Here is a 26,198-nt window from a genome sequence, read left to right on the forward strand (position 1 = left end):
GGGCGTCGTTCATCTCAACTGCCGGCAGGAGGCCTGACTGACCGCGGCCACTGAGCGAAGCCGCGCCGGCCGTTGACGCCACAATGCCGGGCTCCGACAAATTCGGAGGTAGGTGCTTAGGCAGTGGAGATGCCACGTTTTTTTAATTCATTAGCACCAAAACGGCCGTTACAGCGGAATGCTGGGGGAGGGGGAACACTTGAATTCTGCATTTAAGAGCATGACGCGCAGCGTGAATGGCTCCCGTCTGCGGCTTCCCTTGCGGATCCTCGTGTAGTTTCTATTCGCTTAATCACTATTTCCTTAATTCGTGCATCTATTATCCCGCGCATATGCAGTCAAAGGCTACCCACTTACGTGAAAGACTGCTCCACATATACATGAAGCTTTAACCAAGTCGCACAAACTTGATTGAGTGGCCTATAGGCCTCGAGTTCGGGTCCCATTTCACGGGAACTGCCCAAGTTGTGGTCATGTGATGACGCACTACCGGCCCACCAATCAGCGCATGGCCATTCGCCCCCCTTCTGGGACTTTCCGAGCTCGTTAATGTAGGATTCACTAAACGCTTTCGGCCGGCGGCGTGGGGGTGAGAGGCTTTTTCACGGCCGGCTCAAAGGGCTGGCCTTCTCTTTACATGCTTGGCCACTTCTCAGGTCACGCTCTGCAGGAAACGCTTGCTCTTAGTTGGTCAGTGGTTAGGGGTGTTAGCGTGCTGCGCAGCAACGTTACAGCTTATTATGAAAGACAAATAAGATTAAACGCGAATCTGCATTTATAACGTGATTATGGGTAATATTGGGCAAGACAAATTAAACGCCTTGGTTTGATCTCGTTTGAGAAAACATTGCAGTCCGACCCCATCTAGGTTCCGAAGAGAAGCTTTAAAAAGTGCGGGGATTCTGTCACTCCCTCGCGTGGCTCTGATGCCTATACCTTATCTCCGCGCTCATATTTTGACTTCAAATGGACAATCATGTGATAATTTTATAGAAAGCTTCTTCGATACTTCAACTTAATCCCGTATCCGGCTTCCTCGCCACTTTTCTGACCTAACCACGCCACCAAATTCGGCGAGTCCCAACAAAGACTGGTTGAACTCGGCTGCGGTGATGGAGCGAGGCAGGCAGCGCAGATATGTTCTTGTCGCGCAGAGAACATTTGTGCTCTGGCAACATGACATCCCTATCTTAATTCGCCGCCCTGCCGGCCGACAACGCCCTCATAGACACTCCCTTAAAGGCTCCCAGTGTGAATCCCGCTTAGGGTCACCCACTAAGAGCGTCTACTCTGCCACACACACGCAAACCAGGACTCTCTAAAGGCATCGATGGCCTTTCACCCAATCTCCAAAAGGGTTCGCCCTCCATGCCCTTCCTCCTCCGCCTCAGCCGCACACAAGGCAGACTAGATGTCGCACACTCGTTACGCTTACTAAGAGTCGTGTTGCACTCGAAGTGCAACAGCAGCGAATGTTGGGTACCCATTGCAAATGGTGCTATTCCTTCCCATTTGAAGAAAAAAAGTACCGAAAGACTGATGGGCAAAACCGTTTCTTGCAGCTGTTGAGAAGTTGATGATACAAGTTATTTAAAAGAAAGCACAAAATGTTTTTATTTAGCGGAGCTAGTTGAGAACAAAGCTGAATTATATCTTCTTTTTTTTTCCTGCAGTTACCTCCGAAAGGCTTTCAAATCGCGGCGGTAAGTATGAATTCGCCATGGAGCCTGTTAACATGCGCCGCTGAAGTTCAGCATAAGTGCTTAGGTGTGACGCAATATCAGATGAGAGCGATTCCAAGCGGCCTTCTTCTTGCGCAGACGGTGCGACCACGATGCGTATGACGACGTCTACACGGCATCGAGGAGGCACGTCGACGATTGCGACCAACACAGGAAGTGCGAGCTCAGTGAGCAGGTCCTCGCCGCAGACGTCTACCTCGAGCAGCTCGGAGGAGGACGAGGCCACCAGCGCAAGCTCGGAGGGGACGTCGCTGTCTCCACAGAAGCGAAAAGGCATGCCGGCCTGCAGGTTTTTCGTTTATCGGGAGAGAACACAAACCGATACGTGGGTTGCTCCATTCCATTAATGCTATGAGGATACGGCCCTTTAATCAAAACCCCAGCATAACCTGGGGCAGTTTAGCAGATGGCTGCTTCGTCTCGCGAGTTTTCCAGGTAGTTGTTGGCGGTGCCCTCAGTGTTCCTTTACCTACCATTTCCAAGTTCGAACAGTCTTTGGGAGGAGGTTAGGGGAAGGGGGAGGGGGGGGGGAGAGGTCACTCGAAAGTTGAAGAGGATAGAGAGCTAACTAACCTCCGAATTTAGGCGCAATCAGAGCGTTAGATCTGGATACCCATTGTCCCCATGGTGAATTTCGAAATTGACATTTTTAAGAGCGCCATTGTATCACTTGCTGAAGAAGTTTCGAAGTTTCCAAGAAGTTTTCAGGTTTAGGGACACCTAGCCCCTGAACCTATAGATAAGTCAGCGTGCTACTGTACAGCTGTGCAGTGATCGCTGCTGCTTTATTAAACACGCCGATGATAATTTCCGCTCCGGGTTCACGAAACAGTGTCGGCAAAAAAATCCATGGAATTTAACTACGGTCACAACTATGATTTTGGCGTATTATTTTTAACGCGAAAGCATTACTAGCGCTATTAGATAAAATGTTTTCGATGATCGTTGTTAGGACAGAGAGTTTGTCTCAAAACGATGATTCATCAATCGCTCGTTGGGTGCAGCACAGAGCCAGCTCACCTAGGAAAGATGAGGCATGTGGCTGAACGAGGTGCATGCGTTGCGTCAATGCCAACCGCGTAGCATAAGAGATGCGGTCGAGCGAGGCACACACACTGTCAAGGGTCAGGCGCGCTGAATGAGGAGCAGATGGCGTCGCGTTTGGAGAGAGAGGCGCGGCAACGATCCTACAAGTTTAAGCGCCCTGCGTCTTGCTGCAGAGATTAGAGACCGTGACAACAGTCACCACAGAGTAGCTAGAAGTACCGCGGATGTGCCAGTCTGCATGCATAACAGACCTCTTACATCTCGCACACAGAATTTTAATAAAAGGAATTCAGCTGCGCAAAAAAAAGTAATGCTCTCGGGTATACACATTTCTTAAGCATCTCTATGAACCTTTTTTCTAGCAGGTGAGGTGTGATATAAAGTTCCCCCTTTATGCTTTCAAGGAACTAGTGGGACATATATGCTGTGCATGCATGCGCGTTATCAACAGTGTGCTGTGTTTTCTTTTGCAGAGATGATGCGGCAGAAGAAGTGCTCTGCGGTGAAGGTTTTGGTTACATTATTTCCTCGGGTGAGACAAATTTTACTTTATTGCAGAAATTGCACGCCGTATAGATGACAACCCCCAGTGCAGTATGAACCACTAATACAGTTCTGCAGATCCCAAAGCATAATGTTTCTGGTCCACGTTGGGCGATGTTTTTAAATACGCTAGCGTTAGATGCCGCAGAGTGCCCCTAAACGAGGCTGTGTGCGGTCACCGCCAGCGACACCGCTTAGAGAAAAATGACAGACGGTGCGGAGGAAAATTGATTTGACCGCGAAAAAAATGAGCACGATCGCTACTGCGCCGCGACAGGCTTTCGATCCCGCGGTGGCACGAACAGATTCGCTTCGCTGGCCTCTGCACGAGAGCAGCCCTTTTAACGGCCACTCTCTTGCGCTGTGTATTGCTTGTCGGCGACTGAGACATTCGTCCGAGCGTAATGGCACTAGCCTAAGCAAGGTCCCAAAATCTTATTGTGCGCTCTCACTTAAATGGCCCCTGAATTGCTGCTTGATCTAATTGTTTAATGCAAGAAATTCATAGAGGTAGTGTTTATAAGTATGGGAGTCGAATTTGAAAGCTATATGAGTGGAGCCTACAATTTGTAAATGAATTCATGACGTGCTTCTGGCAACCACTCGCAACCGATTTGGCCGGCACGTTCCGGTGCGAAAACCTCCCCAGTGACGTCACTGGGGCCTGCTGGGTGCGCTCGCCCATTGGAAGTTCACAAGTTACCTGGGCGGTACGAGGCGTAGTGGGGCGCCGTCCGAAATTGTATTCTTTTTTTCTTAGCGTCGGGCGTGGGTCGAGTGAAGGGGAGCGGGAGAGGAGGAGCACCATTTTCGATCGCCCATATTAGCTAGCTTAAATATTTTGCGTTGCGGAGAGGATTGATGGGGTACCTATTGCCCGTACGCATTTTCTAGTTTTAGTATTTAGCCTTTCGTGGGTGCTTTAAGATCCCTAGCCACCGATTTCGCCGATATTTGCTTGAAGCCTCTCTCTGAAAAGCTAGCCTAGAAACGAAAGTGATACAAAATTCAAACTTGCTAGCGCATCTGCTTCGCATATGGCCGACCAAGCTAAATCACCTGCAGTTTTTACTGGCTCATTTGCGCCGACTGTTCACGTTAAATTTCTCTTGTCTTGCCGCTTCTTCAGCTTGTCCTTTGTCCAGCAACTTTCGTAGAGTCATACCGCAGGCAACTCGCTGGTGAGGCGGCAAACTGTTCAAGCGTTTTGTGTTTGCGCAGATCCCCAAGGTGACCACGGTGCTGCTGGAGTTCTTCATCAAACGAGAGAACAAGGTGTCGCTGCTGCGCGACCCGCTGTCTCACTTCTGCCAGGAACAGTCGGTGTTAGCCGCTCAGGACTGCCTGCAAAAGCTGCACCGTCAGTTCATCACCTACCAGGACATACGCGACATGGTCGAGAACCTGATGGGGCTGCATAGTCTGTGCCTGAAGCGGGCGCCTGTCACGGCGCGCAGCCTCGGACTGGTCATCCGCAAGCTCACAATTATCGTCGGCGAGCTGGCCACTTCGCTCGAAAAGATCTCCGAGGTGCCCGTCACCGACTGGATGGCAGTTGGCGACGCCGTGGTGACGCGCACCGACAAGGTCTGTGCACCATTCATACGTGTCATGGCGCGGATAGCACAATACGACTTTAATTTTGGCGAAACTAAAATATAGGACATTTTGTTAGCGTACAATCTAAATTTGCAGATTGAAGTGCATGTACCTCAAGTAGATATTCGATATACGTTCCTTAAGTCGCCATTTGAAAGCTCAGTGTAATAATATGGCTTAATGTTTTTCTTGTTTATATGATCTTGGATGCGAAATGCAGCTCGAGTAATATCTCTAGCGGTAATTGCATCATGTTTCTGCATGTCTCTATCCAGGCGAAAATAAAACTACGAGAACTTGTTCATTTACCAAGCAAATGGTCCCAGTCATTTGTGAGAATTTGTCTGCAGTCGTTTTTAATGGTAGACAGTGAACTTTCACTTTCAGTATACTTTTCGGATTTTTTGTGTCCTTGTTTTATTTATATAAATCTGTTAAGCTGATGATAGCAACGCTTGGACAGGTATTCCGCCACATTGGTTTTTGTTTGTTTTGATGTTGCCTAATATGTCGAACACTAAAATGAGCAAGTGAGGTGACTGCTCTGAATAAACGAGTTCATGCTCGGTAAGTCCAGAAGTGCTGTGCGGAGTCTTCAGTTCTTCAATTGCAGCGTTTCATACCAACTGTACTATGCTCGCAAGACGCAGGATTTCAACTACAGATCTGCGAGCTCCTCCATAAATTCTCTTCGAGGAGAGTGCATTTCGTATAGGGTGCCTTTTTAGCTACAGTCAACTTCAAGCCTTTTTGTGAATGTATAAAAACTTGTCCAATTAATGCTATACTGCGGCACCTATGGATTCATCCCTGCCAACGTTCCAGGGAGTTGTCCGGCAGCTCTTGCAAGTGCTTAGTTCTTAAAAGGTGGCACGTAAGTGTAAACAACCACGTGAAATGAACAATGCAATAATTGAACTAGAAAAGCCAAACGAAAGAAGAGATGGCTATAAATGCTGCCTGTTGCGTTTCAGGAATGCCTCAATCGGACATTCATCTACGTTACAGGAATAAAGCAAATCTGCTGCACAGAAACCTTACATTGTGGTTCGCTGCATTATGCGTGCAGCAACCTCATGCCAAAAGTTTGTTACTCACCCATTGACGGAGCCTTGTGTATCATTAGTGACATCATGAAGCTGAAATTCTTGTTACGTTTAGCGTGTTGCCTTAAACTTCTTTGCTTATAATAATATAAGAAGATCTGAGGACAACCTTCTCATTTCAATTTGAGACGCAGCTTCTAGGCCCAATGGTTACGATATTTTTCTTTTGCTTTCCCTTTGACTATAGGAACATTAATTACGCGGCAGTATTTACGGCGAAGTTTATACTACTGCAACAATCGAAGGCGATACCCCAAGAGTACGTTAGTCAATTTTTTTGGGCATGCATATTAATAAAGTTTTGAAAGAGAAGCTGCGACGCTGCTAATTCAAGCTGCATGCTAACCGTACCCTGAGTCATGTGCACGTCGATGGCTATACACGGTAACGTTATCGCGTTATATTTTTTGTTGGCCTCTTTATATTGGCCGTCACCCTGAAGAATTGATTTTGGAAGCATCATTTTTTAGTCAATCCACATTTGTGCCCTCTTCTTGCTTTGCAATAGATGAGAATTGATGACCAACTGCCTTTCACGGAGTTTATACCAAGGACCCGAGACATAGAGCCAGTGAAGCTTCTCGGTGCTGGCGGTTTTGGGTGAGTAGGCATCAGTCGAACAAAAGAAAAAAAAAAAACAAGTGAATCGCTTTAGTTCGGTCACTCAACCTAGCCTAAAAAATTGCTTATTTCGTAGAACAGCCAATATAAAATCTTGCCGTACTGCATTTGACAAGCTTGACTTCATTCAAAGCTTACGAAGCTTTTGCGACTGTTTTGCTGCTGAGCTTATTATTTAACGCTGTATATGGAATAGTCAAAAAAAAAAAAAACGCGCTTGGAAATGTGGTGTCCACCGTAATTTCTGACTTTGAGAACTCGGGCTTTTCGTCAATCAGAGCCGTCTACAAGGCACGATACAAGCCGGCCAACTTGATCTGCACCGTGAAGCTGATTGCATCGGATCGATTTAACCGACCCAAGCAAGCCTGCATTGACAAGGTGGTCGCATCTGTCGTGCGGAGCCCTTTCCTTGTAAAATATTATGTCTGCTTCGCCACAAAGGTATGCGAACTATTGCGAGCGCAATCTGTACCTACTCGCGGTTTTTCGACGATGTGCATGGCTGACGTATAACGGCTAGCGGACCTGCTATTTCTGGCAGCGTGCAGCAACCCATTTTTCTCACTTTGTAACTCTAGGAAGTTCAATCATTCGCATATACAGTGGTTACGGATGAGGAATGGTATCTAATAAACGAAAACTAGAAAAAAATGAACAAAATCCTCACTCGTCTAAGGTTTTAATCCATTCTTAACATGTACAAGTCTTCGAGTGTGTATCTCGAGTGATAAAGCAATTCCACATTCTAGTGCGCATTGCTTTGCCACAAAGCTGTCCGTATATCCATTCTGCTTTGGGTACTGCTATTCGTTGTGTTGGGCCAAGAATAAGGATGTCACCTTATAGAGCAATCGACTTATAATCACAGTGATAAATCCCACAGTGTAACGGCTGAAGAGAATTTAACGGGGTTCCTGCTCGCGCCAATACAAGCATGATTTAACAGTAACCTTGCACTGCCCCTGCCGCGAGTAGTCTTGGGTAAGTTGAACGTAACGCTGGCCTGTGATTGTGATGCTGTTCTTGCCGCCGAACGGCGTATACCCTCTTCCTCGAGGCCACGCAAATGGGGGCATTGAACATGAACTGGAACGCAGGACGCGTACGTGACAGTGATGGAGTACGTGTGCGGGGTGGACCTGATGCGCGTGGTGGAGCGCGCCGTGTTCCTGCCCATAGACCAGGTGCGCGTCATCATGGCCCAGCTCGTCCTGGGCGTGGAGCATCTGCACTTGAAGGGCTTTTTGCACAGGGATATCAAAGTGTCCAAGTGAGTTCAACGCGCAGCTCGCTGCGCCCATAATTTGCTCATTATTCGCTTCTCCTTCTAGCATGCTCATGGTTCCCGGAGGAAGAGTAAAACTCATAGATTTTGACACCAATAAAGTTTGCCTTGGACACTGTAAGTACTGAAATTCAGTGAAGAAAAATATTTGTTTTTCTTTTTTACTTTTGCAGCTCTGACACGTTTATTCCTTCATTTGTAGTTACGAAACGTGTCATGAGGGGTTACTTCCGGCGGACCCCGTTCGAGTTCAGGGATGGAGAGTCTGCCGGGACCATTCCTTATATGGCTCCAGAAATACTCAAGCGAAGACCGTACGGTGAGCTGCCGCTTACCTATTTGGTTCAAATCAATATCGTTTGGCCAGTGCCAACTGCAATATGGTGGCCCTGGGCAATCCTATAGTATATCTGCCCATTGATCAAGGTGACGGCGATGGCCTCGGGCCAGGAACGGGCGCATAATATCTGCGCTCTAAAAGGTGTCACAAGCTTATCTGTGCACTAAAACCAAGAATACTTTGCACCAGTGCTAGTGACACGCTTCTTACAACAATGTGCTGGAAGCGCGCCATTTCCTAGGCGCCGCTAGGCTTAGCGTGTTTTGCACCGAAGCCACAGCGGAAAGCGCAGCCTATTATAACGTCTAATAATGTGAGTATACTAATAATAGAGACATCGTATATTAAAGTTCAGGTATAGTTAGTTTCCGCATAGCCTTCGCCATCGAAGCCACCGAAACATGCAAAATGAGGTCCACCGTTAGGCTTCACCTCCCAAGCCCAATGTGGAGAAAGCCACCCTCGAACACGCGCCAGATTCATTTCGTCAGACGGCATAACGCCAACGCTCAGGTCACGCAGCGGACCCGACGCTCAAAGTATGACGGAAGAGCGCCGTTAGGAGAAGCTCCGCTTGTAGGGTTGCAACGCGTCGTTCGATATATGGAAAGTTCCGCTGAACGATGTTTCGAAATACTCGAACAGTAGGGGCATACTACTGTGTGGTATATTCATGGCAATCTTACTGCTGCATATATGCATTTTTCCGATATATAGGAGCTAGCTTTCGACTGTATGCACTATTTACTGAGAACTAATTTCTAATACTACAAGAAAAGATAACAAGGTAAAGCCGTTAGCCCGCAAGTGTTTCAGGCACAGTTATGTCAGTGCACGTTAGAGAACCCCAGGTGGTCGAAATTTCCGGAGTCCTCCAGTACGGCGTCTCTCATAGCCTGAGTTGCTTTGGGACGTTAAACCCCACAAAACCAAACCAAACCAAACCAGCACTGTGCGCGAGCAACCACTCTAACGATGTACAGGGTCGTCCACTTCTAGCTATAACACAGACACTGTTTTCAAATCAACATTACGTACAAAACAGCCACATATCGATGCAATCGATGCAAGCACACAGGGACCCGGATGTGCTGCTTCACATGGCCTGCCACTTAGCTTTATTGTGTGGCCGGGTCGAACTCAATAGCGCTTTGAAGGCGGTGAGCGTGTTACAGCTAGAAGTGGACGAGGCTGTACAATCAATAATACATGCACTGTATTTCGAAACCGTGCACATGTCTTGTCCTGTCACTTGTGAATCTGGTGCGCGACACGCGGCACAAGCAGCCTTAAAGCCATGCTCCAATAAATGATTAATGCCCTCAAAGTCCCACTAAGCTTAAAATCTATGCCATAAATGCGGTGACAAAATATGGTTCCTTCAGAAATGTATGCATGAATGAATAAATGAATGAAGATAAAATTGTGATTTACTTTCCATTCACAAGAAACGAAAGGATGTCAGGTGAAAAGCCGCAAGCAACTTGAAAATGCTTGGGGCCTGGGCACATCTTGCCAAACAGGGTACTCATTTGTACAACAATCGTGAAAGCAATGAGCAAGCATTGAGGCTGTGTTTGTACCAAGATAACAATAAGATCACACATGCCAGGATTATAAGAAGTGTTACCGAATACATTAATTAGCAATAACACAAATGAGCAAATGCAGCTTAAAAAAAAAGTAATAAAAAGGTCTCAGCTATTCGCTGTTGTGGAGCCCTCGCTTTCGAATAGAGATGCCGCACATAACCTTCAAACCACAAAAACGTTTGACTGGAGCTCTGTCGAGGTGGTCAAAAGGGTCAATGATAGTTATGGCGCGTAGCGTAACTGATTCTTGCGCTGTGCTCTGTCGCGATCACGCGTGATCATATTACTTAGGAAGCATACGATTTAGGTTGTTTTCTTTCTAGCCTTAGAATGAAACATTTAGAAGTTTGATAATCATTACAGGTCATATTTTTGTGTACCCTTAGAGGCGAGCATAACTGCGGGTTATGGGTTCGCAAAAAAAAAAAAAATAAAGACAACGCGGTGTGAAAATTTGAAGCAGTATATCGATTGTTGCGTATAGTAAGCATGCATGAACGCGGATAGCATTGCACGAGGCCCCTCTCGGTCGGTAGTGGACAAAATGTAGTGCCTCACTCCCATGTCCCCGATAGCTGTGCCCTGGAACCATACCTCACGAAATAACGAAATATGGCTCCAAGCGCAGGACGGGCGTGCGACTGGTGGTCCACGGGTGTGGTGTTCTACAAGCTGATGACCGGACGGGTTCCGTTCCGGGGAAAGACCAAGAAGCTGCTTCGGGACCGTATCATCGCGTCACCGCTCAAGTGGCCGAAGGTGAGCGAGCACCCACATTCGGCGGACACCACCGCCAAGGACATGGTCTACTTGCTGCTCAAGAAGAACCCCGTCGAGCGGCTAGGCTCCAAGCAGTACCGCGACATCAAGGTAAGCTACGACAGTGTGTGTTCGCTCGCAGATGCAGGGGCTACTTTCGAGCGGTGCTCTTTCAGGCATGTCTGAAACTATGCTGCACGCTTCAGACATCGTTTTGGCAAGCTTTAGCTTACTACGGTGTCACTGTTAAAGCAACCTGCTTTTTAAATACAGTCTCACTCCTTCTTCGACGACTTTGACTGGAACCGGCTCCGGTCAACCAACAGCCTTTGCAGTGTTCCTGCCATATACGAGCTGATGCAGATATCGCCAACCTCAGACCCCAGCACCAACGTGGCTGAACACAGCACACTGAATCTCTGTACGTAGGGCGCCCTCGGCACGTTTTCCTTTCAATTTGGCCTCGAAATGCGACACGAGTTAGAGTATTTGAGAACTCAATTGATAAATCGGTGCGAGAAAGTGAAATACCACGTATGACAAACGATTCACGCATAAATGAAGTGGTAGAACGCAAATTAAGCGACACGATTTAGCCCAGGCCACATTCGGCGGCTTTAGCTCAAGAACTTGTAGCAGAATTGACACCAAAAGCAACAAAACAAAATAGCGTCTTAAGCTCCGGAGGATAATTATGCAATGACGAAAACTAATATGTTACTTTCTGACTGGCCATTGCAGCTCCTGGGGCGACGACGTCGACCAAGAAACGAAAGTTGTTGAAGATCGAGGAGCTCACCGACATGGACAGCGCGCAGCAAAGGCCGCTTTTCACATACGCTTCGTCGGGGTACAGGAAGCTCGCCTCCATGGTAAGTGTCTAAAGTCACGACAGGAAGTCTCAGCCCAATGATCACCTGAGACTTTGCCCTACCTGCGAATACGCGCAGGTAGCAGCGAATTCCGTGTGCACGCATATTGTTTCGAGGCCTTACCGACGGCGGTAGCGAGAAGATATACTCGAATTTGCCCAGATATCGCATTCTTGCCGTTAGAGAACGCGCAGTTTTAAAAGGATATTTTGTGACGACAATTTAGAAAAAAAAAAAAAAAAAAAACGGTTTCGAGATCAAGTTGCCGTTCATTGTATAGGAGTGCATCCTACCAATATTTCACTAGGAAGCCGCTTGAACTGAGGAGAACGGCTTTTTATACCGCGAACGTTGCATTCAAGATTTACGGAGCTAATTTGGGCCAGTTGGAAACGATCCCTTTAATTCATAATTATTGCTCGCGAATACGACACTGATGTCAGCGACACCATGTTCTTTTTGCTCCGTGTCTTTTAGCTGCTAAAAAGTGTAAAGCCACGTTCAAGGAAGAGCAGTGCAATTGGGGAGGGCGCTAAGAAATTTACACCGAAAAAACCACTTGCGCAATTTCAGGTGAAAGAAAGCGACGATCCTGTGTCTGTGAACGACTCCTTCATGGGAGGATCCAACATGTCATCGTCGGAAATCGACTACCAGAAGACCACCGACGCGGAATCAAACTACGGGTTTACTGGCTTTTCGAAAAGTGAGCTTGCACGGCGCAGTAACGCTTTCATTTTGAGATAAAAGATGATGCACAAAGTTCCATTATTATTACGTTACACGTTAATAATAACTTGCAATATGTGATAGCGTCAAATAATAACGCTGTAACCTCTCAGTTATTCGCTGTTGCGGAGCCCTCGCTTTCGAGTAGAGATGCCGTATACATCGCCTTCAAACCACAAAAAAGCTTGACTGGAGCTCTGTCATGGTGGTCAAAAGGGTCAATGATAGTTATGGCGCGTAGCGTAACTGATTCGTGCGCTGTGCTCAGTCGCGATAGCTACACAAGGCGATGACCAATAAACAAAAATGGACGCATTTGAACAGCTACTTTCCGGATAGCCTACGCCCTTAGGTGCGTGAACGGTTCGTGACTGCTCGGCGCCCGTCACCGACAAGTGGGCTGGAATCATTACGCATTCGTGTGCGTGCGTTTCGAATCCTTTTAATTTAGAGGACAGTGATCCTTCCCGCAAATTACTTGAACCGTGCAGCTCACCCGTGGCACTTAATCGGAAGCGGGCACTGCACGGCGGGGCGCAAAATGTGCTCTGCTTTTCCTATGACGTCAGGAAGGGTACTTTTGAGTCAAACCCAACTAAGTAACATGGTATTCTTGCAGCTGATGCAAGCTAATGTTTTCAATCATGATGGTACCTTTGACCTGGTAAAGGTTTGAACACAAAAAATACTCTCGCAGCGGAAACGTTCAGCCGAAATCGGAGAGCGACGGAGAAACTGGACCTGATCCTATTCCGGAAGAAAAGTTTTGGAAGATTCTGGAGCTTCGGAGTCAACTTGGAAGCCGTGACGGGTGAAGGAGGGGCCACATTCTACATGGTCGAGGTGAGGACGAAACCCGAAATAAGGAGGTGGAGTGCAACAAAACTCTTGAATCCGCCATCTCCTGCGCGTATAGGCATCTTGCGCTGCCCGGGGGTGCCGTGAACAAGGTGCTAAATATCGCCCTTTAGGCGCACAAATCCTTCGCGTCAGCTTCTGATTGTATGTAAATTGTAATCAGTATGGACCTCGAGCTTTAAGCTGTATTAGGACATGAATTGCAACAAATCTGAGGGAGTGAAAATGTTTTCAAATTCGGCACGATGTAAAAAAGGGCATCAGTAACCCAATATCAGCCATTTTACAAGATTCAGAAATTGGAGGCGAAGTTTCAGCGCGCTGCCAGAGGATAGCCAGGCGACCGTCGTATGGAGTGCAGCTTTATGAAAATGTTTAATTCAACTAAGCTCAGGCGCGTGAAGACTCGAAACCGTGACAGTGATAAACATTGTAACTAATCCATCTGAGCTGGAAATAGTCCTTCCACAAGCAGCAGTTGCAAGGGGCTCGCAAGTCCCAAGGACATCTTTGGCCTTGCGTTTTGGGGTCAAGCGGAAAGCATAGCAGGTACCGGCAAAATCCAAGGCGTCGTGTGACCAGAACAACGTTTAATATTGCATCTTGCAAAATAAGTTAACAGAAGCAGGCCCAAGAAAGAATTGAGACTCGTTAGCAGAGTAGGTGTCGCGACAGCGAACCTCTTCGGTGGGAGCGACCGCCACTTTATACACTGTTGTGTCCGGCAAAAGCCGCCCAGAAATTCAGCCGGACGCCAAACTTCTCCGGCGAACGCCTCCTTCACAAAATTCGAATACTGCTTTACAAGACACCGGTGTACTGGAAGCGAGCCGTGCCAAGGGGAAAGAAGCGACGTGTTTAAACATGAGCTGAGCACCCAGACAGCTCGGCGCAGTGGCCCTGGCGGTGGACACCTTCTCGCCCCGCGGCATATTTGAAGCAAGGGCGCAGCAAGCTCTCCCATTGGCCCTGCGAAAGTGCTGCGGTTGGATTGGACCATTTGAGCGTCAACGGTTTCTCGGTTTACGGAGACTCAAGTGCTTCCGCTCGAGACTCCGAGAATGAGTTCATCACTAGCGTCCATCGGGGGCAGTTCGCACCCTGAGAGAGCAGACACGGCGGAATCTCCCCGGCCGTCGCTGCGCGAGAAAAGTCGCGTATAGTTATGTTAGCTTTCGGCCCCAGAGCCGATCTCGTTGTGTAAATGCCTGTAAATAGCGCATAAAGCCTTTTCTTCATCTCACCAGCGCCGACTCGGATTCATAGCTACAGGCCAGGGAGCTGACAGCCCTCGTTCACGAAACGGGTGACGAGCGCTACGCAACCAACTCTTTGGCCCAACCCTGTTGACGGTGGGATACTGTGTGATAACCCCACCGGCACAACAACACCTTGCAGTATGGAAGGAGAGGGGCAAGTGTTTGAAAAAAGCGCCACTGACTATCCAGCGTACATGTCCAGGCAGGCATCGCCGAAGCAGATAGCCTTGCGCCGAAGAAAGCTTCTCGCACAGCCGGGGTCTGCAACTGTCTCCCCAAAGGCCGGGTTTATTGACAAGCGTTCTCACACACGCACGCCCACGCACGAAGACACGGGGCGCCGCAACATGTCGGAACAAGCAGACAGGAGCAAGCGTTCGGGGACGGTGTACACAGCGCTGAAGTGGCCCAAAATGTCAGTCGCTCTCAAGGATAACTCTGAATCCGTTGTACCCGCGGCGGCGATATCACACAACGGTGGCGAAACGTAACACGGTGTATAGACTGATTGGGCTTCATTTACTGCATGCCCCTGAATTTTTCTCTTCTTCCAGCAGTGGGTTTGCTTGCACACGCCGCTGAGCTAATTAGTCACGCGCGGAACATTTTCGAACTGAAAATGGCGCAGAAAGCCAAATCTGAGCCTTCAACAACGTTAGGATTGCGCCGCAGCAGGAGCTTCTGTGGTCGTTGTTAGATATAGATCTTAAAGAAAACGCCAGCCAGCCAGAGTAGTGAGGACATGACACCAAATTCACCCATAAGGCGCTATTTAGAGTGCACTGACAGCTGGAGCCCACAACATATTTCTAGGTTTCAGATAGCAGTATCGGCTTTTTGCTAACCTTAATTGTGCTTAAAATTCCGCCCATTTTTGTCTCAGCTTGATAGTGAACAGCTAATTTGAATGAGATAGCCAAATATGTTTACTGTGATTTGCTGCGCGCGTCTTCCCCTTTTGTTTCTTGACGCGCAGTTTTTGCTTGCGCATTGCTGAAAGTAGTATAGCATAATGGGCGATTTCTTTCGGGATCACGTATTGACACGAGCATATAAATGTTGCACAACACGTTTCGTCTTTGAGCCAGAGGAGCAGCCAGCATAGCGCGAATGAAACTGCACCGGATTGGCCATAGGAATCACGCTATAGCCACATTAAAAAAAAAAAAAAAACGTTTGCCGACCATTGGCGTTGCTGACTTATTCAGGGCAGCCTACGAGGCAAGCAGCAATAGCGACTGTAACGTTCTTTTAAGGTGGGGGGGGGGGGGGGGGACGACAAGATCGATGTCGCACGCTTTCAACGTATTGCCGGAAGGCACACGAGTCGCTTCTTCTTTTTTTTTCTTTTTTCTTTTTCAAAACGTAAAGACAGCTCACATATTTGCCCGTGAGATATGCCAAACATTTTCGCACTCATGAAGCAACAGCAAAAAAAAAAAAAAAAAACGCGAGATCGCGTGGAAGGCCTGGAGATACGCGCTGCAACATAGCAAGGCTGCGTTCCTATGCCTTCGAAACTCCAGTGCAAGAGGCCTTTATGCGAGCTTTCATAAGTGAGCCGAAAGACGCAGAGTATGCGTACGAATCGAATTTGATTTAGCTCAAATTGAATAAAAATATCGGCTGAATCTGTAGCTCAAAGTGAGAAGTTCAATCTCTATATGTGCAAACTGTTGAACACCTAATGGTCTTAGTACAGTGCTTAAAGGTTGTTTTTAAGGAATCGCTAAAAGCCAGAATCAAGTGCAATGCGCATTCGATGGGTATGCATTTTAAGAAGCTTGCAAAGGAACTGCTGCGTGGTGGGTTATTCTACTAACCGTACTGATCGTAGGGTGAGTAGAAATACAAATCCACAGAACTTGCGTAATATATCGTGAAATAATAATAAAGTTTAAGAATATACAGGTATACCTGGCAAATGTTCGCAGAATTATTTTAAGAGTTACACTGTGCGTAGAATAGTATATTTCTATTCTGCGTAAACAATTGACTTCGTCAAAACAATTAAAAGGAAAACGGAGAACCTTTATTTAGGAATGTGGCATCTGAGCAGCAACGCGGAATAGCTAGCGCAGTCAGAGAAAAAAAGAGTAGCTTTATTTGGATTTTTCTTTTTTAAGCAAATTCGAAGATCACCGGAAGTTCAATAAATAGCTGACAGCGTGTTCAGCTGTCCCCACTTCAGCTCAAAATGATGGCGTGAAATATAAGTGTGTGTGCACAGCCAGATGAAGGGCTTGCAAATCAGGCGCTTATCCCATTTGCATCTTGGTTTCCGCAAATTATGCCCCGAGTGTTTCTGATGATGTCCTCTCATGTGGTAACGACACCATCACTGATTTTTCAGAGCGTGAAGCGCGGAAGCCCTGCCCAGCGGTCCCAGATTCTGGTCGGGGATGTTGTGGTCGCCGTCAACGGTACCAAACTCGCTGGACTTCCTCTCAACATCGTTCGAAAGATCATGAACTCCTCAGGAGACCAGCTCGTGCTCACTGTGCTGTCGTCCAGCCCGTACAGAATCATGAACACCAGGTGAACTACCGCAGCTGTCACAACTTACCTGCGGGCATTACGGGGTGCAAGTAATAGTGTAGCCCTAGTGGAGGTCGCATCGCGCATCCCGGCACCGGCTACGTCTGCCGTCACTGTCATGCCCTTTCTGTCATGTATAGGAACTTGAGATGGCGCAGCAATCGCACCGGTCCCAGACGCTGGTGCGCTGCCATGAGCCGACCGTTCACGCATGACGTAAACTGCCTTATATCCATAATATAAACGGGTTGCTGGTATGGTATTTCAGCTCACTCAAAGGCTTCCAGTCAAAGTGACATTAAGAGGGGTTTGTGAAGCAATGTGCCAGCGCTCGAGCTAGCGCTTCGAGCGGGCTCATGCCTGCGCGAGAGTAGCTCACCGGGTTACGCGCGCATGTTTTTAAACCTTTGCTGCATGATGTCAGCGGGTCTCGAACCATGTTCTGAAACAAAGCTGAAATTAGTGTGTCACGATCACTGTTATGGTTCTGGGCGCCAAGCTGCTTTGTGGATCTATTAATGCGCAGATATCACTGCTGTCTCTCTGCGGGCTATATTAAAAGCTGCCTGTCGGCCACATTCAGTGCAGAACTACGAAAGCGTTTTTGAGTCAACGTTTCATTGCATATACTGTTTCCGTATCAACCCTTCATCGCCAAGTGATAATATTTTCGCAACATACATAATGTACGCCATGTTTGGTTATGACGTGGACATTAGACACACCTTTTACTGTCCAGTGTGGAGAACAGTTGCTAATAAAAATTTACGGCATCGCTGTGAGGAAGCATGTTGAAGCTTAATATGGCGAGCGTTTGCTGTTCTTAGACGCCATTCCAGGTCTCGATGTGTCTCATTATGTGGGAATGGTTTCTGGAACGAAAGGACAAAACTTTAACATGAGAATATTTGTACCTTACTTTTCATGAGTCTGTGATGATCGCTAACCACGTTAGAATACACCCGGGAGATTTTAATGAATAACGTGTTGATTTCTTTCTTGCCACAAATTTGTGATAACACGCATCTTAGCTACTCGGTTCAAGAAAAATGTACTGAGAAAGTTTTATGTTTCTCTTGACTCGTGATGTTACCACAAGCTGTTATGAATTCAATTCTCTTAGGACACGTAATCCTGAAAAAGACGAGGTATAACTTGAGCAATGACAGGAAGTGTCAAGCCTCATTGCAGTGACTGCGAACGTCCTCTCAACCGGAAGAAAACTTTTCAAAATAAAATGCGATAGCTTCCAAACTTTTCCTTGAGACCACACCTCTCTCTTTTTTCACCCCTTCTTCTCTTTGACTATATAATCCTTGCCCAAATGATTGCTGTTGTCCAAACAAAGACAATTAATTTTATTGAATATTTGTTCAGCAGACAGCGGTTACGCTAGACTCTGCGGTGCCGTGCTGCTGGCCGCCTTCTACGAACGTAGTCGTGGTGGTCTGAGAACTTTGCGGCAGGCAACACAAGCGGCAACCATAGTAACGGGCCTAAGCCTTCCGTTTGCCAAAGGCAAGACTACACAGGCAACGCGATTTCCTTTGTAGGCAGGACATGAACAATATCCTCCAGTCTTGTGGCCGCCAGACGCTCACGTTGTCTCTGGTGCGAGCCGGTTGCCGCAAAGGGGCCTGGTATGGTTTCACAACCTTCGAGGCAAAAACCTGGGACCAGGGCCAGAAGACGTTCAACCGCGTGCACATCATTCAGGTACGCACCAATGTCCAGAAAATCACAGCCTGTTTTGGGACCATTCATGTTTGCCTGACGCTGTCTACCTAACGTGGGCGTATGGCAGCTTTCCCACGCGTAAGATGCCACTGCAGTGCTAACAGAAGGTGTGTGTGGGGAGAAGGAGGGCAAGGTTCGTCGGTTTGGACTTTAAAGACACCTTACCTACGGCGTAGACGTAAAATACGATAATCGGGAAATCATGTATTGCCGACACTGCTTTGATAATAGATAATGAATCGAAATGTAACTCTTTACCCCAGCAGGCTTTTTGACAGGAGTCCGTACTGCGACATACAATCGAACCGGGATATGGCAAACTCTAGAATGATCACCAAATCGTTAAATATATCAAGAATTCATATACAAAAAATTCAAGTTAACAACATCTATAAACCAGAAGCAGGATTCGAGTTCACTCTTTGCTCAAAAACTGCAAACGGTGCTCTGAAATTTGCCCTTGCTGGTCATAGCATGTCTAATCCTGTCGCCAGTAGACTGAGTTGAATAATGGTTGATTATAATTTATGCGCAGTAGGTATCCGCAGTGCCTTCTGCAATGAAGTGAGGGAAGCGCGCTACACGGGCACCGCTAGTAGGTTTTACTTAGGTTGGCTTGACTGCCTGGCAGCAATGTCGTGAAAAATCACAAGGGACCGAAGGGCACCATCACGTACTGAAAGCTTACCTCGTCACACGGCTTCACTGCTATAGCTTTGCCAGCATGCAATCCAAGGCCGTGCATCCGACCTCTTTGCGCAGGCGAAAAGGACAAGTGCTGAACTAGCAATTTAATTTTTATTGAAATGCAGGCCACAATTTATTCGAGATTTGTGTGAGATTCCGTTTCTGTGTTCTGGTTGCTCTATCGGGCAGATGAGCCAATGTGCGAATGAGAGAGTGAGAGAGCACAAACTGTGTGTCAGCATAAATGCAGCTAGTCATGTTGCAGACACTGCAACGAATGCAAAAGGTGTCGATGGAAACATGTTTGTGATCCACAAAGCGATTTTCAGTGTGAGCATCAGTGAGGCAGTGTGAGAGTCGGAGGAAAGTGGACGAAGCGTGCTTATTTTCAGGTGTGGTGAATGGGGTGTTAGTGCGCGATCAGTTTTCTTAACTAAGAATGACCTTTGTGATTGACAGTACCAAATAACTTTTCCTTTTTTTTTTCGAGGTTTTCCTCAAGAGTCCTTTTATCTTTACACTGCTGTTGCGCATTTAACTGACTAGGCGGTTGGTATTTTTTTGCGTGTGTTGTCGATTTGTTTCTTTGTGATGATTTGTTAGGGATTTTGGTTTTCTCTGGCTCTGGTTTTGCTACGATACCTTGACGCCACTTTTGTTATGAGGACGTGTTTGTAATTCATTAATTAATTAATTTTAATTTTTCGCTGATCTTCTGTAGTTTTCCGCTTGTGGAGGCACGCCCCCGAGCTGGATGCATATATATTGCCTCCAGTGATAAATGTAACAGGGGTTGGCTGGACGGGAGTCATGGTTGTTTTTGATAACTGAGCACGTGATTTCGACCTATATTTCAATAAAACTTCAATTGGTAGTTCAGCAGTTGTCCTATATCGTCTGCATGCTTTCTCTCGTGTCCTGATTCTTTTTTTGTCCTGCCACTTGATAAAACGTATCGAAATATGCCTTGAAGTAAATATGTGAGATGTTTGCCAAACGAAGCTCGATTTTGTGTTTGAAGTTTGAATTACACAATATTGAATTACACAAGTTTGAATTACACAATGCAGCAGCAAGTTATCAGGGCTTTTCTGAGGATGATGGTAGAGACAGTGCTCCTCCTATTCCCTGTGTATGCATCTGCGGAGATCAATTTTTTTTTCAGCGTGAACAAAAATATCGTCGCTTATTTACTGTCGAGACTGTGAAACACCGAGTGATGCACGTAGAGAGTTGCGAGTTGTAACCCTGCGCTTCCGCGTACTTGTTCATCGGCAGAGCAAGCAGGACTACGTTTATGTTGGTTCCCTGTATTGGGGAAAAGATTTAAATGCTCAGTGCAGAGCGATTGCCTCCACATATTTTGCGTCTGCTAGCAACCACCCCAAAGACTGGCGGCGGTGTCCGTAAACTATTGGGAATAGTTTACGGACACGGGCCGAAGCGTAGATTTTGTCTCTTTCATGTTTTGTCGCCTTCAGCGGACTACGCATTATGCATGCGATTTCCGGAATCCTTAGTTGTCAATTGCTCACAGTCTTGTCTTTGCGGGCCCAGGAAAGAAAAACTTGACTGAAGTGTACTGAGCTTAAGGACCATCCTATGGAGTGTCATGTAAGAGAGTACTCCTTGGCGTTTAATTGAATGGTGCGCATTTAAGCTCGTAATAAAACATGATCGGTGTTTATATTTATATAAATTACAGGAGCAGGGCCAACAGTATACGAGTCCAAGGTAAACGTATGGGGATAATATTATTATTTTTTACATTGCTTTTACAGCTGGCCCTGCTCGGTCGACGTGCGCTCAAGTTGTGTTATGGGTAGCTTCATTCCCAGTGTTACCTGCATGAGCAGGTACCCATAGGAGGTCAACTGATCTGGTCAGGGGTTGAGTAGAATTAAGAATTTTGAAAGCAGGCGTGTGAATCCTGCCTCGTGCAAAATTGCGGACTGCTGCTTTTGAATCACTGAATGTTAGTGTGGCAGCTGGTTGAGGAGATTGCCAAAGTAATCCGCCTTTTTTACAAGGCCGCTATGTGCATGGGCGCCTCTCCCCTAGTTGAAAACAAACCGCCAACCCAAGCTGCGCATGCGCAGTTCTTGGCGTCCGCAATCGGCGTAGCCGGAGCAGGTGGCTGCGTCCCACAATACGAATTTTCAACCACTCCCAGAGGGCGCCACATTTTGTGAAAAAGGCGGATATCCGATTCCTCTGCCTCTAACAAGGATGGAGCTGCGCGCGGCGCGCTGTGCCTCTATTAGTTGGCTGGGTCATCGGATGATCATTGGAGTACCCACATCCTCAACGTCCTCGCTGCGTACGGTCCAGTAGCGCTGTGTTTCTCCAATGCCGAATGCACTGTAGTTCCGGTTTGGTTTTCATGACCTGGTTGCATGGCTTGACCTTTTGTCCATAGCACGGCGAGATTATGAGTTGCACAAGGTGTCTGGTAGAAAAGGAACTTGACTCATCTCCGAGCGAGCATTCTACAGTCTTCGGCAACAAAAGCGGTGAAATAGCGCTAGCACAATGTGAAAGGGACTAAATAGGAAGTGGAGATTGTTTCCTTAGAAAGCAGTTTGGGGGAGCATATATAGCCTGCGGGTGATGTCCGGTTTAGCAGTGAATGAGAACTGAACAGCGGGTGAGGGGTAGGCTCTTTTCGCAAACCTGGCAGAAGTTTCGACAAGGAAACGTGTGTTCATCTGTGCAGCGCGATCGTCACTGGCATGATTTATATTCGCTTTTGGTTCCGAAGAAGAAAAGAGAGGGATGGAGGACCGGAGGCTAATCATGAGCTATATTTCTTCGTTCTACACGGTGACAGTGTCCGCTTAAAGTAGCAGTCAAGGTCACCTGCGGCTGTAACGAAGCAACAGCTGTAGCGAAGGAATCCAGGCACCCTTCTACTACTAAAACGGGGTTAAAGTGTGGATTTTCGTAGCAGCTGACTGTATCAAGCGCATCTTATTGGTGACTTATCGTAGACGTCGTAGTCTTCCAAGGCTCGGCGGCGTAAACCCTCACTTATAGCGAACTGACCATGTGACCTTAAGGAATTCATCGACATGCTGGCCAAATGGCGCCTGAGTAATCTTGCGCATAATCATCTGCTCGCAGCTGCGCGTGGCACAGTCACGTGACGCGATCCCATGTGCGGCCTACTTTCTCCCTTTGTAATGAGCGAGGAGAAATGCTATGACCCGCACTCCCTTCTGGTCGACTGGCCCTCACTGAAACGTTTGCAGGAATGCTGACATGTGCTTGCGGTGGGGGGCTTTCGCAGCGTGCCAAGGACGTGCGTGTGCAGACACTGGGCCAGAACCTGTTTCCAGGGGACGTGCTGACACACGTGGACGATGCGCCCGCAGACAAGATGAGCCATTCGATGCTGCGCCAGAACCTGGCCAGGGCGCGGCCCGAGATACAGATCACCATTGCGCCGCTCTCGCCGCTGCGACGAAGAAGGCCCTCGTCTACTCGCCTCCACGAGACATTTATGTCCGACGACAGCGTAGGGGAGCCCAGCAGCGTGGCCGCCGAGATCAACGAGTGACGCACTCATGCCGGTGTGGACTGAGATAGCTTTCCTGGCCCCCGCCCCCTACCCCCCCTTTTTTTTTTTTGGGAAAGAAGCATTTCAGTCAGGACATGTCATTAAAATTTCATCTGGTTTCTAACTGTACTTCCCGCCTTCAATTTGTTTGAACATTAAAGGAGCCTTTAATACATTTAAAAAATGCCCGGTATTAATTTCTTTACCAAAGAAGACTAAATGCACGCTAGAAGAGTGCGATTACAACTTGAATAAAAATTAATCGAATACGCAGCTTTGGAAAAGGCTGGTTATCGATTGGTAATTTCTGCAGGAACCTGCAGGAAAATTAGAAATAAATCTAAGCTAAAACTCTTGCGCCTATACACGCTAGAGACAGAAGCTGAATGCTGAATTTCGTGGTATATCACTCGTACCAGCACACTGATTAAAAGTAAGCTAGCGGAAAACAGACGAAACAGGTGGAGATAGCATACCATGCGATTACCATTAGTGGCTGCAACTCTTCAAGTTACGGTATTTGTAATATAATAAAGGGTCTGACGGACTACTGTATGTTGAGGCGGTAGTTTTACAGAAAGGGCGAACACTGCTCGCCAATGACAGGAGCCACGGTGTTTCAGGCCGCGTACTTACCCCTTGATCGCATAGTGTTAGAGTAATAAGATTGCAGAGCCAGGTTATAAAACACATGCACGGCCGAAAATGCACAGTGAGCGGTAGTATACATCTCGATATCATTTCCCCTTCTGCTGAGAGCATGCTTCGTGTTAGCTACATGAAGCGATTTTAAGAGAAGGCATGATCCGTTTTTCACTGACGCTTACAGACGCTTTGTTCTAATCTATGGTTGGTCCTGCTAATTGGATATGATCAGCCGAATAGTTTGAAGTATAGTGCAGGTTTATAACTATTTTTAAAACCTAGCCGCCTTTGAAGTTGTAGTGAAGTGGTTCTGGTCAATGATAAGTCATTGACCAGAACGCTCCTGTACGGGAAGCGTGCAGTACTAAGCATTAGTCGGTATCGAATTCCATGATCCATGCATTAAGCCATTTGACATAGGATATATTATAATGCTGGAAAGTATTTAATTGCTTCATTTTCAATTCTTATTCTTTGGAACGATTCCGTCCACTACAAGACATCAATAGGTGTCCTAGTGAGGCTCGGAGGTGATTAAAAAATAGCTCATTTGTTGTTGTTCTCTAATTTGATGGCACATACCCGCACAGGGGGATCGGCTAAGAATTGGGGTGCAGAGATATTTGATTTTGAGACGGATGATTACATCGCGAAAAAAAAAGGAAAGAACTGATTCTAATTTGTTTTTGATGTATTACTTCAGATATCGTCAAATGAAACACTAACTACGTATTTTTTTTTTTACTACTACCTACAATAACGACACAATAAGGACATTGCGAAGGCAGAAGATTGTTAGTCTAGAAGAGTTTCTAGCGCATGCGCTGTCTCTTTGTCTGTTAACGTTACACTCGTCACTGTACTTTTCATGGCTCAAAAGCGTTTTTTTTTTTTCTGCTTTAGCTGAAGTCCTTTCACAATCTATGATTCTGCACATTAGACGAGTGGCGTAAGATACAACTACAGATTTAGATAGATTTTATAACTGTTTATGGGGGACTATTGTTGCTGTCCGGCTATTCAAGATGATCTAATAGATTGCCATTTATGACTTGAGAAAACTTGTCAAATGCGCTCCATTCCCAATCTTGTTCAAGTTATTTCAACTTCCCGGTCCGGGCCTGCGATCACTACCTGTCCTAAGTAGACGTATTCCCTTACCACTTCCACCTCCTCGCTACCTGTGGTGAAATGTCGTTCCCTTCCGAGGCTGTTGAATGTTACTTTAGTCTTCTGCACATTAATTGTAGAGCGTATACTATTCTGCTTTGCCTTTTCAATTCCCCCCTCCTGAGTTACTTAGCAAGACAATGTCTTCAGCGAATCGCAGATTACTGGAGTATTTTTCATTAACCTTTAGCCCTAACTGTTGCCAAGTCAGGACTAGAATACTTCCCCTCAGCAAGTAGTGAATAGCACTGCAGAGATAACCTCTCTTTGCCGAACAACTTTCTTTGCGGGGATTTTATAACAGTGTTTATGGGGCACTATTGTTGCTGTTCAGCCATTAAAGATGTTCTAACAGATTCCAGCAAGTACTGGTGAGCGAAACGGGTTGGTAGTTCTCTGGATTAGTTTTATCGCTTGATTTCTGTTATAGAACCTGTGTTTTCCAAGAGTAGGACGTGTAACGATGTATCAACTAACCGTAGACAGATTTTAAGGCAGACGCCTTACATCGCTTATTTGGAATGAAATCCACCAGCGTTGTCCAGAACAATATGATCCCGAAAACCTAAGATTGGTCAAGCACCACTGTGACGTCATCGCACAGGAGACCAGTCAGTAACCGGTGCCCAATAATAATGAACCTATGGGAATCAAACGAGGGCCCTCGGGTTGCGAGACGGGCGCACTACTACAGGCTACGATTTTTTTTTCTTTGTAAAAGAACATTTTTGTTTACATACGTATGTACAATGATGCTAATCCGTCATAGCCAAGAGCACAGATGACCGGCGTGTTAAGGCTGCTGTAGAGGACCAGGAATAGCGAGGGAGTAAACGCGCGTAAGAATTTTAAGAACTCCCTTTGTTCAAACTGAATAAAGGTGGGTCTAGTGAATGTCCATTACTGATTGTGATAACGGCAGAAAAGAAAACGAAGAAAACAAACGAAATTCACGGCAAGACATTCACGTCAGTGCCGTCTGCGAATTGTGTGATTACTTACATGCAAGCAGACGCAACTTTTTTGAAACTGGGATGTTCAGCCATCACAAAGAAGGCAGTGGTTGGCCTATGAATCAGCTGTGCGTAAACAAATATTCTAGGCATTTCAATCAAATTTTAATGGGATAATGGAGAGGCGAGAACATGTTTTGATTTGGAGGGTGGCAGACTGATTCGCGTGGGTATATGATGGATTCTGCAAGTGTTATGTGGTCATCAGCTGAACGTTTAACTGTTTATGTGTGCTGTTTAAACATTTTTATTGCATGTACGGTAGAGTGTCCCAGGCGAGGATTGAAGTTTAGCGGCGTGACCAAGGTGTTCCTTTTTTGTTAGACAGGCACATTTTTTGTGTTATGAACGTACTATGAACGTACGCGTTTTCTGTTAGCTTCGTGAACGCGATGCAAATATTTTTCAGCTTGCTTCAACAGAACGCGGTCATTGAAATATAAAAAAAAAAAAAAATGGAGGGAATAAATGACGAAAAAGAGCATGCAGTGATG

The 26,198-nt window shown here is 46.7% G+C and overlaps 1 protein-coding gene across 1 annotated transcript; it reads left to right on the forward strand.

Moving 5' to 3' along the window:
* Positions 1–83: 83 nt before the first annotated feature.
* LOC146202443 (uncharacterized) lies at positions 84–22,876 on the forward strand. The gene is made up of 18 exons (XM_084584653.1): positions 84–108; positions 1,674–1,703; positions 1,821–2,015; positions 3,263–3,321; positions 4,554–4,919; positions 6,546–6,637; positions 6,937–7,102; positions 7,759–7,931; positions 7,993–8,063; positions 8,149–8,265; positions 10,507–10,748; positions 10,911–11,058; positions 11,379–11,509; positions 12,083–12,215; positions 12,936–13,081; positions 16,709–16,893; positions 18,447–18,609; positions 22,607–22,876. Exons 1-18 carry the CDS (start codon positions 84–86, stop codon positions 22,874–22,876), a joined length of 2,712 nt encoding a protein of 903 aa, XP_084440779.1.
* The last annotated feature ends 3,322 nt before the right edge of the window (positions 22,877–26,198 follow it).

This window comes from Amblyomma maculatum, chromosome 1 (assembly GCF_055883805.1).
Source record: "Amblyomma maculatum isolate TAMU_Amacu chromosome 1, ASM5588380v1, whole genome shotgun sequence".
NCBI classification, from domain to species: domain Eukaryota; kingdom Metazoa; phylum Arthropoda; class Arachnida; order Ixodida; family Ixodidae; genus Amblyomma; species Amblyomma maculatum.